At 34.5% G+C, this 20,826-nt stretch overlaps 3 protein-coding genes across 4 annotated transcripts; 2 read left to right on the top strand and 1 right to left on the bottom strand.

Annotated features, from left to right (window-relative positions):
- Positions 1–3,442: 3,442 nt before the first annotated feature.
- LOC105322222 (uncharacterized) lies at positions 3,443–6,185 on the bottom strand. 2 transcript variants are annotated; one of them, XM_011420811.4, is made up of 8 exons: positions 6,033–6,184; positions 5,888–5,934; positions 5,614–5,785; positions 5,183–5,280; positions 4,971–5,090; positions 4,382–4,547; positions 3,885–3,985; positions 3,443–3,637 (listed from the first exon to the last, which is right to left on the bottom strand). In XM_011420811.4, the coding sequence occupies exons 1-8, from the start codon at positions 6,065–6,067 to the stop codon at positions 3,516–3,518; spliced, it is 861 nt and encodes a 286-aa protein (XP_011419113.3). In that variant the 5' UTR covers positions 6,068–6,184; the 3' UTR covers positions 3,443–3,515. The 2 variants fall into 2 exon arrangements, with proteins under 2 accessions (XP_011419113.3, XP_011419114.3); XM_011420812.4 differs by lacking the exon at positions 4,971–5,090 and having other exon boundaries at positions 6,033–6,185.
- Positions 6,186–6,244: 59 nt separating this feature from the next.
- Positions 6,245–12,573, top strand: LOC105322223 (uncharacterized). The gene is made up of 8 exons (XM_011420813.4): positions 6,245–6,428; positions 6,550–6,708; positions 7,365–7,529; positions 7,645–7,806; positions 8,252–8,392; positions 8,779–8,909; positions 10,038–10,128; positions 11,254–12,573. The coding sequence occupies exons 1-8, from the start codon at positions 6,368–6,370 to the stop codon at positions 12,063–12,065; spliced, it is 1,722 nt and encodes a 573-aa protein (XP_011419115.3). The 5' UTR covers positions 6,245–6,367; the 3' UTR covers positions 12,066–12,573.
- A 640-nt stretch (positions 12,574–13,213) lies between these two features.
- On the top strand, positions 13,214–17,017 carry LOC105322225 (uncharacterized protein DDB_G0286299). The gene is made up of 3 exons (XM_011420814.4): positions 13,214–13,368; positions 13,882–14,502; positions 15,589–17,017. The coding sequence occupies exons 1-3, from the start codon at positions 13,353–13,355 to the stop codon at positions 16,644–16,646; spliced, it is 1,695 nt and encodes a 564-aa protein (XP_011419116.3). The 5' UTR covers positions 13,214–13,352; the 3' UTR covers positions 16,647–17,017.
- Positions 17,018–20,826: the final 3,809 nt, after the last annotated feature.

Genomic DNA, 20,826 nt, shown 5'->3' with positions numbered 1-20,826 from the left:
ATATGTTATAGATGAACAGAAAAAAACTTGAAAATTTTCTATTCCATTTTAAGTCATCTTTTGATGCTGATTTTTTATTTGTTCCATAGAATTTTCTTCTTCTGTTTACCAAGTAGACATTTTTCTCTCCTCACAAATGATCACGGAACTCTATATGTAACCAAAATGAATTGGTAAATTTTGGTGACAAAAAATGTTTGAATACTGGATGTTATATTATAACGAATATACATGAAAAATCTTCTTATGATTACAACAATTTTTGTTATAAATTCTGCGACCAGTTGAACAATGGATATATTTGATTTAACATTTTCTGACATTTTGTACTGTGCATACTGTAATCATTGAATGTGTCTTTAATTTATTTTTTCTCACTGACATATAATTCAACTCTTGTAATTTTTCTCGACTTGTTGCTATTGTGAAGACCAGGGGTAAATGTGGGAGGTTTCTTCTCCAGTCAGCATTCATAAAGTGCTCCCTTGTTTTAGTTGATCATTTACTATGTATTGGGCATTGACTGCCGTTGTATACAGGCGAACCCTGAGGAAGTCTGTTGAGGGGCAGCGAGTACCTCAGCCTGGATTTTAACATCAGACAATATAACATTAAATGTTTTAAATAACAGCCACATCTGTGTTGTCTTTTTATCACACCGCCTGTTCATAGCATTCCCACTTTTTATGAAATAACGAACGCCTTTTATTATGGTAGGAGACCATTTGGCTGTCTTATTTAGCTTCCGTACTGACGTACATTAACGTAATTTAGTTACTTGTACTTACTTTTTACAATCAATTTATAAGTATAATGTAAGAAAAATGTAAATACATGTATAAACAACAAAGTGTTTTCTTTGATGATCCATATGGGTTATGAAGGTAGCGATCATTGCAGAAAAAATTACATAACCCGCCTTAGCTAAGGCGGGTTATGTAATTTTTTCTGCAATGTCGCCACCTTCATACCCGCATGAATCACCAAAGAAAGCATTTTATTGTTTTCATGACTATTGAATTGAGACACGCACGTACGTACGTGGATACTTTTTCTGAAAGAATGTGGGCGCTTAAGATGTAGATTCGGCAGGAATCTGAGCGCACAAGGAGAGTGAAAATTTCATCAATTAATTTTGAATATTTTTCGAATTATAACCGTTATTTAGTTTCTGTTGGATGTGGAATGAGTGGAAAAATATTTGAAATGCAAAAGGTTTTATTATAATATGGGTCTAAATATAGCAACACGATGCAATTCATACAAAATCCTACTTATTTACAACTGTTTTTAAATGATTTTGTTGTCTCTGGGTCTTCTCTCCACAAATTTGAAACGTGTAAAGATAACATATTTCAACATTAAAAATGTCGCTTTTTAAAAAAAGATGGAGAGATGACCCAGAGATGACTAATTATGTACTTTTTCGAATTATTTTTTGAAGGATAAAAAGCAAAGTCCATTGATATGACAGTGTTGTTTCAAACACTACTTTATAGAGCATATATTGTCAAGTCTCGCATGGCTCAGTGGTTTCGTCCTGGATTAGTCAATACATACATTCAGTTGTTTTAGGTTCAAATCCAACTGGTGGTCTTTTTTAAAAAAAAAAAATTAAACTTTTTTGTTTTAAGGGCATTGGCAACGAAGTGCTCCGGATTTAAAAAATCCGCACCTGCATTTTCTCTTTTATACAATGAATTTGAGTTACCCCTCTTGAATTGTTTTCCAACTGGGAGTAATCTCCCGTAATATGAGCTCTTTTTGAATATTATGGTAAAAAAGCAGTGTTTCCGAGGTAAACAAAGTATGTCATCACTGTCATGAATAAAGATGAAGCGATATTTATATATCGCTCTGCGTCAACAAGCAGGTTACATGGGCCTCAGAAAAGAGAGGAGCAAATTCCTATATGGCAAACATTGTGAGAAAGATTTTAAATGACCTTTCGTTTTCTTATTTACTATTGACAGACGACCGAGGAAGGGGGGGTCAGACCTACCGCAACATCTTTAAGATATTGACGAGCGAAATAAAAAAAAGAAGTGAACCAAACATTGATTAACTCCGATACTCTTTAACAAAAGACAGTAGAGCGAGAGTCTAAATTCGTTTATTTTCATACCTATTGTTTTGATATTAAAGTACAGTACACACATATACATGTATATGCATGAAATATTATATACACATAAACTATTCATAGCTGCTTTATTTTGTGGACAATGAGATTATTTCTAAATTAAACTGACCTCATTGCTAAGTCAGAATTTTCAATGACTCACATTTTAATTATTGATTTGTAAAAGAGACATTTCTGACAATAAATAATGAGTTACTTTTGCTCTCTTAGAGCAAGCCTAAAGGCTAACTAGGAATTCAAAAATATTAGAACCTTCTTCTTTCTTGATACCTCAAAGATACATTTAAGTACCGGTATAGATAATTGTTATTGACCTTTATTATTTACTGTGTGTGTGTACTGTGACAAAATCAAGGACGGTAACTCTTGGATAGGATAGAGCAAATTGAGGTTCACACTTTTCTGAAAATATTCGCCCTATATTTCATTATCAGTAGGATATCATATTAAATCGGTTTACAATAATATGTATCATTTAATTTATAATCACATATCTCACTCATAAAAAAATTGCTCCTTTCAAATATTAATTATTGCGATTTGTTCCTTTAATTACATTGAAATCAATGTTGAATGCGAAATTAATATTTTTGGAAATATTTTTTTAATAAGGATGGAAAGAGGGGTCTCTAGTGTCTGTTGTTATCTATATAGACACATATAAAATCAATTAAGAATTTATGAAAAATTTTGTCCAGAAACCAGGAACGTTGCCAATGCCCTTAAATGTTTGTTATTATAACATGATGTTGAATTATAATATATCGGTATATTTTAATTTGTTGTTATTGATTTCTAGATATGCTGTTTGAACGCTATAAAAATTATTTTCTTATTACTAGTTTTTTAGGTTATACACAATATAACTTCATTAAAATGTGTTTGCATTAACATTTCCAACTAGTTATCGGTTTACCTCTCATTGCCATTTTTTGAAAGCTTTGTGAGTTTTTTAATAGCCGGAATAGCCTGTACTTCGACTCTCAACATAATATATTTTTGTTGAAACCTGTACATAGCCTTTCGAGGTTATAGACATTTAAATCCCAATTGATTCGTGTCGAGGATTCCTGCAAACTTACAATCTTGTGCGCTCACTTTCTTTAGCGCACATCGCATATTAGGTACAAGTTCAGTCTGCTACACTGGCAATTCAATTAGGCAAAAGCAGCGCCAAGTGCGCTTGATGAACAAACCTCTGGTAGAGGGTCTAGGGAAACAGTCCCCGACAGAAGATGGTTGCAAAAATTCTTTTTTAGATTATTTTTGAGCAGCACTCTTAATAGAAAAATTCTGTAATAAACATAGGCATAATTTATTTTGAATAGTCAAGTATGAGTCAATTCTAATTCCATTTATAAAATGATAGCTGTCAAGGATACAGAAATTGGGGTCTAGCTGGACTCTCAATCAACTCACAGTCTTTGTACATGCGGAATTTTGTTCCGTGAGGTACATGTGTCACCATTTGAAAAACTGAAGCATCGTTTCCCACTGCAAATATGTACAATGCATATTACAAAACTGTAAAATAATATTTTGTAGGATTTCATGTAAGAAATATGATAATAGTAATCATCGTTCACGTAATAATCTCTCTCTCTCTCTATCTCTCTCTCTCTCTCTCTATCAAATATTTTACAAGAGTGGTTAATTAATAGAGAAAAAAAAATTTCACACTCGAGAGTTCGTACAATCAATAGATTTACATGTAGCTAGGAATGCGTAACAGGCAACTTACAGTTAGTTCTGGAGATCTGGTATTTATAGTGAGGATCTCCGTGCAGTGGTATGATATGAAGGCATAATACTCCATCTATTCCAGTCTGTATGTTGTTAGTTCTGGTAATAAAAATATAAAAATTCATCATCTAAACGGCGCTAAAAGTGGCTTACTACACCTTTAAATATTTTTTATTTAATCAGCAGAAAATGAATTATGACAGATAGCGTGATTCATATGAATGATGTAAGTCAAATAGGCGAAATTTTTTGATAAAATTTATGATTTTTTTTAATTGAATAGAGTAAATATGAAAAAAAACCAGTTGGAATTGAACTGCGGTTCACAAGCCCAATACTTTAAAACCCACTGAGCTATGATGATACTCAACAAATTCGATTAACAAAACATTTAAATCGCCATAATGTGCCGTAGTGTCGTCAAAAGTATACCTCTTCATGTAGTGAGGTATCTTAATTAGCAGCAAGTAAAATACGATATGCAGTGGTTCTAACCTTAGTATGAAGTTGTCTTTGTCTCGTGTATCGCAACTGAAATGCAGTGTAGTCCTGTTCATGGTGATATAATGCATGCCGTATTTTGAAAATGACAAGCGCCAAGCTCCTTGGATAGTCGTCTGCCACATGGCGCGAAGCGTTGTCGGAAATCGACAAGTCTTTTCTGCAAAAGACATATTGGACATTGTCATCTATGGGAAATGAATAAGAACCAGTTTTGATTTAGGTTGATACTCTTAGCAAATGATGTGGAGAGTATGACAGCAAATCTAGCAGAAGTATCACCTCGTAAATTTAATAGTACCAACATTGCCATCAATTGTTCAAAAATTTAGATTTAGACACCATTATAATGACGCATCACCAAAGTGAGATATCAAATCATCACAATATTTATTAAAAATATGACTTAACGTACATGTATCTTTCTTATAAAAATGAATACTGTTAAGCAAAAACGAAAAGTACCAAACATCATGGTCAGATCTATATAAAATCAATGCATAGTAACCGCAACGCAGTTTAGGAGTGAATGCATGGGATGAGGGCAGTGGGGTACAAGACAATAATTGGTACATGTACTTACTTGCCCTGTGTATGAAGTACTGTGTCTTAGTCTGGGCCCCGTTACACAAGGTATTAATACTTAACGTCACAGAACTCGAAATTAACAACGGTGCCATTAATGGGTGACCAGACGCCCTTTCTGCATCAATCAAAAATAGATTTATCAACACGTGGTTTTTTTATTAATAGCATGTATGTTATATTGTTCTGAGTGGAGTTTTTCTGTCTTACGAGAGAGTCTCCACAAGCTGTAGTCGGCACCGGGTTCATCAACCGATACAAAACCAATGCAGACTATTCCATGTAGCCCAACGCCGTTTACGCGTGTCCTGAAAGGAACAATAGGAAAGGAACACGGTTTATTCTAAGGAATTCTGAGAGAATCAGTCATTTAACAATCGAGAGTTAACCTTATTCATGCGCGGATCCAGAAAATTTTTCCAGGGGGGGTCCGAAGGATAATTGTGTTTGCCAGGGGGGGTCCGAGGCATATTTTCGCGATAATATTACTATGTAAATTTAATAAATTTTCATTTTCCAGAGGGGGGGTCTGGACCCCCCCGACCCCCCCTCTAGATCCGCGCATGTTATTCTCTCTTGAGAAGTGGACATGTAGATGAAGGCTTTGCCTGTCGACTTCTCAGAAGAGAGTAACCTTTTACCTTAGCATGAACGTCTGTCCTTTGGCCTCCAGACATTTGTATCGGATAGTCTTCTGTCCTTTTTGTTTGAACACCATACTTTTCTTCCTCACTCGCAGCATGGAGCCGGGTTCATCCCGGAAGTACCATTTGTCTCTGATTTCCAGAGGAGTGCTGCAGTTTGACTTGGTCTCTATAGTATCATGAAGGTGACGCAATATAATGCAAATTAATATGTAATACATGAATACCATTGGTTTCGTTGTCATTTAGCATCATGGAAACGAATGATTACCAGAAAGTGGACTGTAGAATGCGAACCACACCAAAATAACAAGAAACCTGTACAGAAAAAAAACATGAGTCAAGTTAACCATTTATATTTTTCCATGTTGAGTAACTGAGGTAATCTTGAGATTAAATATAAGTGCAGTACTAACCAAGCATCCTTGGACCATCCCATGCTCGCTCTCATCTCTCGGTCACCTTTTTACATGTTATCCACGAAATACGGAGTTTTCTAAGTTTGTCAACCGCCAAGTGTGTAGCGGGCATTCCATCGAACCAAGTCATCGTGAGAAACCGGAAAACCCCACTTTCCACTAATTCTCCGGGGATCAGCTGCCGTAGATCTCTCCGGATGATTCAGGCCACTTTGTCAAATTCCATTGTCACATTTTGTGTCGCCAGGCTCCTAGCAAATAATCACCCATAATTGAGTTTTGGCGTTTGGGTCCCCATCCAAATGTCATTTTAGCGAGTTCCAAAACAAGCAATGTTATTGTGGTTTTCTGTGACTCTCATTATTACAGGAATTTGTCCATTGTTTGTCTTTGGTAAGTTAGGAAGAATACTTCATCATAGCAAGCTTTCTTTTATGAATGTAAATGAGACTAGACCAAACACGAAATGATTATCTCGTTAAGACAAATAATGAACATTCAGTTGTCTCTCTAGGTGACTGTGACTTGTCAGAGATTCCAAATGGAAGAGCAAGTCTTCGGATGAGGGGACGGGCGATACAGTTCGTCTGTGACGACGATTTCATCTTATTCGGGGAGTCTTACATTAACTGTGTGAATAATATCTGGGCCGACCCCCCTCCACGCTGTGTGGGTAAGCAGACTACGGCGACCTTTAATCCAATTCATGGATTCATTATGTACAATTACAACAGCCGTGTACTCATTAAGTTGGTAAACATGTATTTTTAGAATGAATTCATTCACTACGTACATTACAACTGTTACAGCCATATACTCATAATGTTCGTGAACATGTATTTTTAAACTGTGTCGATTAATGTGCATGATGGTAGAACTGGTATGGTACAGTAGAATACTGAAATTCGCGATTTTGAACTTTAAAATTGTTGAATTTGTTTTAAAATAAAATTAGAATTAGCTATAGATTTAAGAGAAGTTTTTCGATTTCGTTAAATGAAATCGTAAAAGTAAACAGATTTCGTAATGGCAAGAAATAAAATCCGAATACTTTATAATAGAGTAGACATACTTTAATTTAAATCGATTATCATAATTTGATAGTTATATTTTTAAAACAAATGAGATTTATTGCTTAGCTTTAGTTTTAGAAAGTACATATTGATCGATTAAAGTTTAATTGAATTTTATCGGGCAAAATTTGAAGATATACTTTGATTATGTATTGTGTTGATATAATTGATTAATCTTATAATTGATACTAAAGTTGGACCAAAGTCCAATCGAATCGTCACTCAGAATATGGCACTAACTTGACACTTTTTGTAGCGCCTGGTTGTGACGTGATTGACAACATAACAAATGGTGAAGTGAAGAGTTCCCAGAATGGTTCTGTCGTAGAGATCACGTGTCAGCCTGGAACCGTCAGGCAAGGGGAGGCCACTCTAACGTGTGACGGCAAGACATGGAGCGCGGAGGTTCCAGAGTGCTTAGGCACGTAATTTTAAAAGTACTTTTATTTACTTTTGAAATTGACAACTGTACAGTATGATGTTTATTCAACAAGTGCTCATTAACTCGATGGTGATTGCTTTTTATATATATTCAGAACCTTACCAGGTGCGAAGTTGTGATTTTGAATCTAGCGCGTTTTGTGGGTGGATCCAGGACACTACGGATGATTTTGATTGGACACGACACAGTGGGGAAACCACGACAGGGAGGACTGGGCCAAACAGTGACCACACCCTGGGGCCCCACGACCCAACTGGTACAGCACTTAATATCTTTTATATTGATGAGAAAACCGTGCTTCCATATAGTCGAATATTTTCTGATCATCAAAATATCTGATCAACAAAATGTTCGAACACAGCCTTGCCGACTACATGTATATTACTTCCATTAATGTTGTTGTAGGTTCAACATGAATACTTGTTGTTGTTTTGATTTTATTCCAAAAAAAAAATATTAAATTGCCAAAGTGAAGCCATCATCAGAAATAATTGACGAGAAACATTTGCTTTGCGCACTGCTTATACCTTCATCTACATAAAAAATAAACTTAAGGTTCATTTCTTAAGTATACTACTAGTATAGAATAATATGCTAAATAAAAAATGTCGCCAGCAAATAACCATTCTTTCATTGAAACTTTTAAGGATGAAAAAAAAATTAAGGTAATCATGGATCTTTGCTACATGTATTTTTTACAGGACACTATATTTATATGGAAGCTTCCACTCCAAGATATCCTGGTGACGTAGCTCGGCTGATGTCACCATGGTTTCCCAGTGACGTTAGTGCTCGGTGCTTTCAATTTTGGTACCACATGAATGGTCCGAATGAGATGAACGGTAAATATGTTGTGTGAATTGTGTTTTTACTACTTTATTCAAGGAGCAGCTTCCATATACCTTCACAATTACGACAGGGTTTTTATGATATCGATTTGTAGAAGTAATCTAGATCATCTGTAATGCACATCTACTACAAGACTGTTTTGCTTTAATTTATTTCTTTGAAAGTTATCTCTCTTTTCAAAGGCACATTTTGTCATAAGCTGAAGAAGAAATAGAATCATAATGTTATTCGCTGATGTCAGATTTTATATGGATAAAAGTCTTTATCAAAGAAATGAACAATCCTATTTTCTATATTACTGTTAAAAGAATAAATTGTATTTGCATAAATAAAATGAAATGAATAATTCCAAACTTTTAATGTATGATGTCTAAAATAGCCGTAGGAACACTTCGGATTTCGCTTCGGACGGGAAGCTTAGAATCTACAATGTTCAGCATGTCTGGGAACCAGGGAGAGAACTGGAACGTCGGATACTTCCGGATTCCGACATATGAAGATCCATTCCAGGTATAACAGTCATCTCTCTCTCTCTCTCTCTCTCCGTCCATCTGTCTCTTTTTCTCCCTCTCTCCTACATCCACAATATTTGTCCAATTTTGGATTAAAAAAAACCCCATAAATTTGTTCGGACCTTTTCATGCATTATTTGCAAGTAATGGTGTAGTACTGTTACTTTAAAACTTCCTCCTCTTTTATTTAATGAGATAGTAACGACGATTTGAGCTGGCAGGCTATGAGTACAATTCTGACAAAATATGAGAAGAGTCTCTTTACGCGGATTGCAGGAGTATTTTAAAAGAAGTATTGCACTTCGCAGATGAATGTTTGCTCTTGAGAAAACAAAACATGAAAAAAGAGAAAGGCACTTTTATCGTATAACAACTAAGTATCGTGCACTCACTTTAAAGAATTTTAGAATGTGCAGATGATAATTATGATTTTCAACGTATACAACAACATGTACTACATGTATATATACTGAATATTCCGATATATTAAATGAGTTCAGTAAAATAATTCATTAGATACATGTACTTTTATTGAATGCTTGCAACTTTATTTACCTTAATTGTTTTCAATAAAGACAAAAAAAGATGATACCTTTTACTAGTATTCTATATATTTGTTACATTAAAAGTTTTAAAATTCATCAATTAACTTACTGTAAAGTTAAAATTGATAAATTTTAAACGTAACATATTTTCTATAACTTCTGTCCTAACAGCTACAATGTACTTTTGTTATACTTTCATGTTCAATACTGAAATCTGATTGTTTAAGACGCAGTTCATAATCCGTTCTATTACCCTCAGCGTTAGCAACGCACTTAGCAACGGGTAACATTACAAATTGTTCCATGCGCGAAAATTATGCGCGTATGGTTCGCTGTAGAATTCACGTTATTCCTATATCAAAGCAGTAAAATTTTCTTAAAAATTAAGACATTCAGTATAACAAAATAAATAGTGCCTGTTTGGGAGGATAACAGTTGAGATTAACACCCCTCGAAAACCATTGTCAACCTCCGCTTCGCGTCGGTTGACGATGGTTTTCTCGGGGTGTCAATTTCAACTGTTACCCTCCCAAATAGGCACTATTTATATAATGTTTGTGTATTTTATTTCAATTTCACAGATAGTGCTTGAGGCCGAGAGAAAGAACAGCTACGCCAGTGATATAGCGGTGGACGACTGGCAAATAGTGCGGTGTATCTCGACCACACCCAGTAAGCCATAGAATTAATGAACTAATTCTTGGTAGGGGGTAAATTTTTCCGTCGTCTTTTGCATCGATGTTGTTGTTGATGTTAGCTTTCTACTTTTTTTTTTTTATCTCTTTCTCTTGAACTATATGTAACAATTTTCATTCATACTAGGCTCAACATATTCTTTAATTAAAAGGGCATGGTCACGATTCTGTGAAAATTTTATTAATGCTTTAGTAAGGCGTTTCTAATGATCAACCAAAATTTGAGTGTCCTCGTAAAGCTATAAGCATGACACAGACTAAGTGCTCACCATTCCTCGCTTTGTAAACAAGGCTAGTGCCAAGTGTTTGTTTACAATGGTTCAATATACCAAAAATGGTTCTTTTTAATCTGCTAATTCGTTTTTGAACATAAACAAAGAGTTCCAAGCGTTTGTCATGTTGATTTTGGTCTAAACCTTGGGTTTTCTTTTCAACATTTGAAATGTAAACAAAAACATGACCTGAACTTTGTTTACAAAACAAAGAATTGTGCATGAGCTCTGCGTCTCACTTAAATAAGGAATAAGGAATCATTCTTTAAGTATTATGAGGTGATAATTTCGGTCGGGCGTGATCAAATCCAATAAAGCCCGAAGGGCTTTATGATAGATTTGATCACGCCCCGACCGAAATTATCTCCTCATAATATTCAAAGTTTGATTCCTTATTACTTATATTTATATAATTTTATGTCATCGTACGATTAAATATAAAAATATAAATAAGCAAATCCCGCTGGCGCCTCAATTTGGCGTCGTTTGTATTATGGGTTTTTATAGTACAAAATCGATACGTTGTGTTATCACAGCCAAAGACACTGGAAAATGTAAATAAACTGAGTTCCTGAAATCATGATACAATTCTCCGGGGTATGGCAATAAAACGAGCTAAGATTTTTTACATTCGAAGTTCAGAAGGAGATACAAAGCTAAATTAAGAATTATTACTCAGGTAAGCAGTATGACCCGTGAACCTTTAAGTCTTGTATTTTATTGAGGGTCGGCTTACAAATTTTGCCCGTGAAGATTTACAAAAAATAAATGAAATCGCATGTACTACTGTACTGTAAGTTCTTAATGATATATTGCATTTTTTTTTATAGATATTCGAGATCCAGCTGCACAGTTGGAAAAAAATTCAACACAAAGCGAGGGGATATCAACGTCTTCTTCATCTTATTCTTCCTTGACATTAGAAGGCGTGGCAACTACAACAGAAATAATTCCACCACAAAGTAGTACGACTGCTGACAGACATCCACTCAGTAGAAAGCCCGCCACTTCAACGACTGTTGCAACGAGGCCGAATGTAACGGGTACTTATATGAATGACTCTTCTTCCACTTCAAAAAGTAACGCGGAAGTGTCTCCATCTAGTAATACCGAAAAAGAAAGCAACTCTCTGATTACAGTTATGAGCATTCATCCACCTAATGCCAGCGTAAGCCCAAATTCGTTAGATGGAAATCTCAGCATTTCACGGGCATCCAAAAACATTTATTCTGAATCGGTGACTTCATCAAAGAAACAAAATGATCCCTCTACCCCGCCATCACAACCAAAGACAACCGACTTCCGGGGTGAACCGGAGCTCAAAACCAAAAACATTGCGTCATCAACAACTTTTTCCACAACTGTACATTTTATTCATTCGCATAATTCACATAAAACGCATGGTATGCTTTTCACGACAAACGCTATCGTGAACCTGGCTATAGGATTAGTGGTAGTGTGCCTCTTCACTGGGATATTGATCATAATGGGCTGTGTGTGCTGGAGACAACATAAGATGTACAATGACAAATACCAAGAACTGAAGCTTTTCGTGGAGACCCACTACCGGGCCAAATACGTAAACACCAGCATCAGCCCAAAGTGTTGTGATGACTGTTCAGAAATTAAAGTTACGGACTAACATTTTCATCGTTTCATTACATTTTCTATAGGCATAACATATCTCATAAACTATGGCTTCTTTAAACATAAAATATTTTGCTGCAAAATATAATGACGCAGCGTAACTGGATATTAAAACGCATCAAGCAACTGCCATCTATATTTTTGTAGACGGCAACATGGTGGCCATAAATTCTTTTTCGTTACATTTCTTTCTTCAATTAATTATTTAACGTACAAACTGTGGTTATATGACATACGTATGATCAATCTAATATAATTGAAAATATACAATAAAAGCCTTATTAGGCTTATATTTCCAAGTGGGAATTACGACTGAATTAAATGACGTGAAAGTACATAAGAACACCTAATTTTCATACCAGAATTTGAATTTTGCACTGCACTTTTAGTTTTGTATAACGCATGAAAAAAAATTGTTTATACTGGTTGAATTCCAAAATGTAAATTAAGATCAATTCATTATTGTTTTATTGAATAAAATATATATCATGTTCACAAACCATATACCCCGTAATTTGTTCTTATCCTTAAGTTGCCTCCTCACTATTTTATGCGGTTCGCTCATCTTGGATGTAGCTGCGTGTTGGTAATGTGAATTTCCGTCGATCAACAATTATACATTTCTTTACCTCATGCAACCTTTAGTTTTCTTGGGGTTTGTACGTATAAACTGAGCGTAAATAAAATCATTGCTATTATTTCTCGGTGTATCTTGGTAGTTGCAAAACAATTTTACAGGTGTAAGAGAATAATTTAATATAGATTTATTAAATATGATTTAAGCCGTTGAGTTCTTAAGATTTAGGAAGGTTCTGACCATCAATATGCAATACAGTTTTATGTTTAGGATATCCTAAAATAAGAACATATAAAATTGTTTTCATTAGAGAAGTCTAAATGCCAAATTGATCTGTCCATGCAAATAAAATTAAATATTTATTTAACAAAAGTTAGAAAGTTATCGAAATGGTATTACTAATTAAATGAAAATGTTACAAGAAAATGTGAACACACAACAACAATGGAATCATAATACACGTGCAGTACATGTAATCGTAGGTTAAATCAAATTACTAACACTCTGCAAACTGTCTTTCTGAAGCACCCTTAGTCGTAGTACCATTCTGATGAAATCCATTCCTCCACAAGATACCCGGAAGTTTAAAACAAGAAATCTAGTGTCTTTCGTCTCTCTGTTCAGTCACAGAGAAAGACAGATATCTTTCTGGATAAAGCTGATTTCTACCACTGTGTCCCCCGACAGCTTGGATAAGTTTAAGACATGGCTGCTCTACAAAGTGAGTCTCCTATAATGTTCTCGCTTTTTAGTAATGACTAAAATGTTAATACAATTTTTGTTTAAAAGAAGTGAAAATTTACAGAGATTAATACAGACCAAAATGTGTAATTAAAGTTGGTTAATGTCTTTAAGGGTTGAAAGGTCATTGCTTACTTTTCAAGTATTCAAAAATTGATATTTTCATAATTTGGATTATTGTTAGCATTTTTGCATGGTCGAATAATAGTATTCGGAACATTTTCTATGATAACTATTAAATCTATTTGCATAATAATTACAAGTACGTTAGACTTAACAGTAGCTATCTCTCTATGGTTTTAATTAGGCCAGATCAGAGGTACAGGACAGTATTGTGATACAATAAAACGTTAAATGTAAAATTAGACAATTTCGGCCACTTGACTTTTGAATAGCAACACTGTTTAGATGTGCATGATGGACAATATATCTAGCACCCAACCAATTATTAAATTGTGAAGTTTATAACATAAGTTCTGTTTTCAAATCACAGCTTTACTGTTGCCTCTTTTTGCGCTGTTAATTGCACAATTCCTGTGTGAACCACAACATTCAATTTCGCCATCAGACAACAGTCCTAATGCAGGGAATGGTACTGATCTTTCTAACGGTAATAAAACAGAAAATGAAGATTTAAAAATCACATCAACAGAAAAACAAGGAACGCCATCAGCCGCTGACACATTAACAGAAAAACAAGGAACGCCATCAGCCGCTGACACATTAACAGAAAAACAAGGAACACCATCAGCCGCTGACACATCAACAAAAAAACAAGGAACACCATCACCGACTACAATAAATACAACTACCATTTCTACCAAAAGGCAAACGAAACCAATAACGACAGCATCACCGATAATTTCCCCTAGCCCTGAACAAAAAATCTTTACGACAAATATAAAAACAACCCCTACCGAATCTACATTAAACCCTAGAACAAGTACAACAGCAGTGGCGTGTAATAAGACTACTTCCCTTCTCTCAGAGAGTCAAAAATTTACAACGCTGATGGTCTTTTTCGGACTGCCCATCGGTTTGCTGTTAGTTCTGGTAGGAACACTAAGTGTGGCCCTCCTGTTGGTGACCAGGAAAAGGATGAAGCTAAGAAAGGGTACGTATTTGTCAGAATCCATTCCATCTTTTGAAAGAGTCAAAGCTCAAAATGATATATTATGGAGTATAGTCATAGACATTTGACACATGGCAAATAACTGATTATTCTGGGGTACGGTTTGTAAGAATAATTTGAACTGAGAAATAGATTTCATTTTTGAAGATACATAAGGTTATGACTTACAATACATGTACTTCTTACTAGAAAAGTTCATAAAGAGTTATTTTGGGGAGTTGATTTTAATCAACTCTCGTATGCAGTTACTCTAGCAAACCGAAAGTGAAACAGTGTTTGGACCAAAGCACAGATCAACATCGCTGACAACATTTAGTTCTAATCGATAGAATCGATGTAATGTATTCTAAAGCCTTGTTTCCAAGAAAACTTATTTATAGATACCTTGTAAATAGTCAGATTTTAAATGGTACGAACAATTTAGATATTTTTTGTAGTTGTGTATTCATTTGTATGTATTCTTACGCCATAGTGTTCAACCAGACCTTCGGCTGTCTCCGTAAATCTCCGACAAGCAGAGAGTCTCTCTGGTTTGTCGGATATTAACGGAGACAGCCGAACGTCGATCTGGTTGAAGGAGACTAGAATTCAATATCGCCTAAATCCATAGAATTTCTCAGAACTATATTGATTATTCACACGTAGTTGGATGGAATTAATTCTTTGAATATTACACAACAAGATTCACATGGAGTTTTCACGAAATTCCTGTCGGAGAATTTACATATATATAAAATGTGCGTAATTCAAATACATATAGGAAAATACTTACCATGCAAAATAACATATCGTTTATTTTAAAATAAATAATAATCGATAAAATCAACTCCCGTCAGTTCTTCAGTATTTTGATTTTATTTAGAGATATCAATTTCTAAGTAACTATTTTTATTAAATGTTATAACGCTTCATTCAAGCTAGAAGTTCGTGTGAAAAAACGTTGTTATCATAAATATGACCTCACTCACAAAGAAATGAACATATTTTATTTCCATAGGTACATGTAAAAATAAACAAAAATTAATATGAGAGGATAGTGTATTTCATTTTGTGAAAATATATTTACAGACGAAGAAAAGGGAGAAGGTATTGAAGAAAAGAAAGAAGAAGAGAATGAAAAAGCTAAAAATGACGAAACAGAGAAAAAAGACGAACCTGTTCAAGAGAAGGAAGGTTCCGATACTAAAGAAGCAGAGGAAAAAGATAATAAAAATGTAAACGAAGGCGCAAACCAAGACTCTGGTCAACTGGCAGACGACAAGTCCAGTGAAGCTGCAAAGGATGAATCAAAGAAGTCAGAGAAAGAAGAAACAAAGGATCAAGAACAGAAGCAGAGCGCTGAACAAACGACACCGAAGAGCAAACAAACATCTGAAGAAAAAGGAGACAGTGATGTGTCTCAAGTCAAAGAGGGGAGCAAACTAACCGCGACAGTAGAGGTTTCCGATTCAAAAATATCAGGACAAGAAAAAACAGAGGCGGTCCAAAATGAAAATAAAACGAGCGATGATAAAAGTCAGGAAAAATCAGAAAAGGAAAAGACAACCGAGGAAAAAATAACAAAGGAGGTTGGAGCTGGAGAAAAACCAGAAAACGATGACTTCAATGCGTCGTTAGATATCCTTTCCTCTTTTATGAAGGAAACCGAGAATCTTATGCATGACAAATCAGATGAAAATGAAAAACGGGAGGATGAAAGTTTGAAAGAAAATATTGTCAAGCCAAGCGATTCTACCGAGATTAATGATGATGAGAAGAAAGATGATAAATCTTCGCAGGATGATCAAGTCAACTTAAGTCAAGTCACTTCTAAAACGATTAATACAGACAGAAATAGTCAAGGAAAAGAAGATGCTTCCGTGCAAGAAGAAAAGTCAAGTCAACCAGCCAGCGACGAACAGAGAGAAGAAGACAGAGAGAAAACTGAGAACGAAACAAATGCAATCGCCGAGCCTAATGAACCACAGCAGGAGAATGAAGATGACCTTGACCTTCCTTTACCGCCCCCACCAGAGGACAACTTGAATGAAGATACGACGAACGGCATTTCTGGAGAGTCGACCGAGATAAGTTTGCCACAGCCTCCTCGGAATTCTAGTTCTTCCAGCGAATCTGAAGATTCTTAACAAGTTTTCCAAATGCAAATGTTTATATATAATTGGTAAAACATATGCAAGCGGCATACGTAGATTATGTAATTGTGTATAATTTTTTTGTTTCCGATGTGTTTTAGGTTTGAGTCTTGGAAATGTTGAGCTAGAAACATTCATGTATTGAATACTACTTTATTCCTTGAATTTACAAAATATTTTTATTTTTATGCTTTGGTTTTATTTCCTGAAACTTTGTAGTTACTCAAGTTCTTTCAATATTTCATCTCTATAATTATTTTTCTTTTGACAAATTACCCTGCATGTAAGTTTGCCCCAGAGTGTACTCCCTTAATACATGTTATATATTCTGTAGTTGTTGTAAATAAATAGTTACCTTCCAAGTATTAGTATAAGTCAACATGAATTCCTTGTTCAAACCAATCTTCGCTAGCCAAGGGTGACAAACTTAGCCTAGTAACAAATTAACAAAATGTCTTTTTTGTGCAATGTTTTCTACTGTTTTATTTCACATATTGTCACGTCCTGTACAATTATGTATGTGGAGTTCGATGACAAATTGTGATCTCAGCACTATTCGACGAGACCAGGTTCATTGAATTCCAATCACTCATAAATCTATTCCATGCGCTTTGAATCGCTAAAACATTCTTTTAAGAGATCTTTGAAAAATAAAATACATTGAAAAGCTTGTAAACTGTAGCCCATTTTTACAAGATATGCACAAAATCTCCAGGATTATAAGCTGAACTGACATTCAGGTCATTTGGCGAGTAGTCGGATATAATTGAATTTTTCAACATATGAACTACATGTATTTTTTTTTTTTGACAAAGGGTTGTACTAGTGCCTCATTGGTAAGGTAATAAATAAATATACGAAAATATACGTAATGGAAATCTTATAGGCATAGATGAACGGGACGACAGACAGTGAAAACTGAGGACAGACTATATACATTTGATGTCAAAGTCAGGATCTCTGTTGTCAATTTCTAAAACTTCGAATTTTGTCGCGTATTAACATATTTAGTCATCGTTGGCAAAGTGCCTTTTTACCTGTAGTCGTGTCAATTAAAATCAATTCAAAATTATTTCATATATATATAATTATGGTATCATAATTTCATAAACCTTGATTTTAAACAACGAAAATTCGAGATTACTGCAGTATAGATAAACGAATTATGATTGAAGAACATTTCGCACATTATTATTCTTTAATATTCTGTATTTAACAATTTTCGTTGGTAAATTGTCTTTACAATTATATTATTTTTGTTTTGTTGAGTCGTGCGATATCATACTCCGCGGACGCGCTTTCGCGTAGTGTACTTTTAGCTAATGGAAATGACGAAAATTATTGTGTCATATAATTATATTAGTTCTTCATGGCTGTTTCAGTACTGTTCATGTGGATGTTTTTACTAATTTTCTGTAACCAAACTTTTCCTTACTAGGAAACAACATTTGCCGTTTAAAATATAGACATAACAACGAAAGAGGAATAATGCCACATAAGTACGCGTGTGTGTAGACCAGCTGGGGATCTATTCACAAAAAATCGTACGTTCAATCTTAGACGTAAGTTTGACGTACGATTTTTTCGTAGGATTTTGGCTATTCACAAAATGTCGTACGTGTGATGTAACGTCAAAAAACAGTCGTAAGTTTACGTCTACTATTGGGTTGGCGTAAGTCTATATGTAATAGAATAAAATCGCTTATTCTGTTCAAGTTTTTTATTTCAATTAAATATTAAATTTATTGGCAATGAGCTACTATATAAACAAAATAACTCATATTACAAATAGACACACACAGAAACACTTAAAAATTAATAATACACAAAATGCATTTACTTCAAAATATGACATCAACGAACCTCCAATATATGGCGGCGGTGCCACACACAGTCAATTAGTAGACTAGCGCACTCACTTGCAACAGGTATGACTGTATATAATAAAAAAAACACCACATATATTTATGCTTCAATCTAAAAATACTACAGACTTATTTGAAGTTATCTCAAATCGCTATACATTTCTCTAAACAGTCTGCATATAAAACAATTTTATTATTCTCATATAAATGATATTTAAATTACTGTGTATGGAATATAATACAAATGAATAGTTATTCCAAACATGAAAATAACTCTCTTACCGTAAATAATGTAAGGTACTAGTATCACTCACACGTTTCACCCGTTTCACACCTGAACACTCTCAAGGGCGTCAGCGAAGTGAGACTCCGTATAAACTTGTTAGACTAGTTTAAATCTCAAATATTATAATAAGTAAATAAATAATTTCACAAATTAGTCTCACTTTGCTGATTATCATAATAGAATCGAAAACAACTAGATAAATGTTCAAAAGATATTTTTAATAAGTTTAAAGAAACATAATCTCTAAAAAAAGAATTTGCGCTGAACAGAAACTCTATAAATAGAATAAACACAGGTAAAATATACGGTACGCGATTCGCGCAAATACCACGTATAATTTTAACCATTACATATAATTGATATGTTTTTAGTTGAGTTATGGCAGTTCTACCTTCTTTTTGTCATAAGCAAAATTAAGAGAAGAAACTCCTATTTGATAACGCGCTGTGGTTTGCTATGAAAAACAGTGCCGGAGATCCTTTTGTATCCCGTATTGCAAAATATGTTAATGGTGGTTGAAATTTATATTTCTTAATCTTATTTGAAGCTCAATTATGATCATTCAAGTATATAATCCAAAATCACCATTAAAAACCTTACACATATTGGAAAAGATATATGTTACGCGACAGCAATGCCGGTGTAACGACGAAAAGTGACCCCCATAGAATATTGACCGGGGGTCATTTTTCTACGTAGAAAATTGACCCACTTCGTTGTAGAATACTTGGATTACATCATAGGAATTATGGCCTGTGGGTCGTTATTCTCCGTAAGAGTTGTAGAAAAATTATCGTATAGAATATCGACTATATATTATTATTGTCTTTAGGGTGGATGCAGGGTGGTGCTGGTGCTGGGCCGGGGGGGGGGGGGGTTGGGTTGCCTGTTTGATACTAAATTGTTCGAAAAACTAGCTTGAGTACGCTTTTCCGATCACCTGTTATTGCTTATCATCGTTATCTTAGTCTGTTATTTAATTTTTCAAATTAGAAATGAAAGATATAGTCACGTTTAGTTAATTAAAGTACATTGACTAAAAAATGTTTCCCTCACATTAAATCAAGGCAACAGAAGAAAAAGACGTACCTTAGAGAAATAGATAGTTAAAACAGGCGCAAATCTAGGAGAATTTTCTTGTAAAAGGTTAGGGGAGTTGGGGGGGGGGGAGGAATGACATATGTTTACATTGTCAAACCATGACTGAAAAGGTATATTATCAATCTGAATGAATAAAAAACACGCCCTTATTGTATGCAGAAAAAAAACAGAAAGAAAAAATGGGTTGGGGGGGGGGGGTCCGAGGGATAATTATATTTACCAGGGGGGGGGGGGCTCTAAGCCTATTATCGGTCAATTTGATGAGTGAATTTAAAAAGTTTTAATTTCCCCCACTCCTTAAATCCACGATTGCATGCATCATCCCATTTTGATTTTTCTAAGAACAATTATTTTTTGGTTACAACAGGCTTACTAATAAGAATATATGTTAGACAAATACAATGCTTGATATAATATAATAATACAGTCAATATAAACGTCACAAATTCCAAAACTTCGAATTTAGAATTGAACCAAAGAAACAAAATATTTTACAGATGATTCTGTGTGAGTTTGAAATCGATCACTATCGTAATCAAAATTAAAATGTACTTGCAAACTTCGGTATATAACAGTGATAGCAAATCGCAAAGTAACAATGACACTAAAAAGGGCTTTACATGTAGCATTGACTTTGACTCCTATTGAATTCAACCACGGTACCTACATGTATAAACGACATCTGAATCTAGCAATTAATATCGGCATATTCTGACTTAACATTAAACTCTCCTTTGATTTAGCACAAACATGTAAGTGTTCCAGGCATTTATACTCAATCTTGAATATCTAGAAAAAAAAACAGCGGTTATTTTATTATTATTTTTGAAAAAGTGAACTCTTAACTGAGTGTAAATAAAGTATATCATCTATTGAGATATGTTTGCCGATAAGTAAAAAATTAAGTCATCGTCAACATGTT

Source organism: Magallana gigas, chromosome 5 (genome assembly GCF_963853765.1).
Source record: "Magallana gigas chromosome 5, xbMagGiga1.1, whole genome shotgun sequence".
NCBI classification, from domain to species: Eukaryota; Metazoa; Mollusca; class Bivalvia; order Ostreida; family Ostreidae; genus Magallana; species Magallana gigas.
This window is presented reverse-complemented; position numbering and strand designations above follow the sequence as displayed.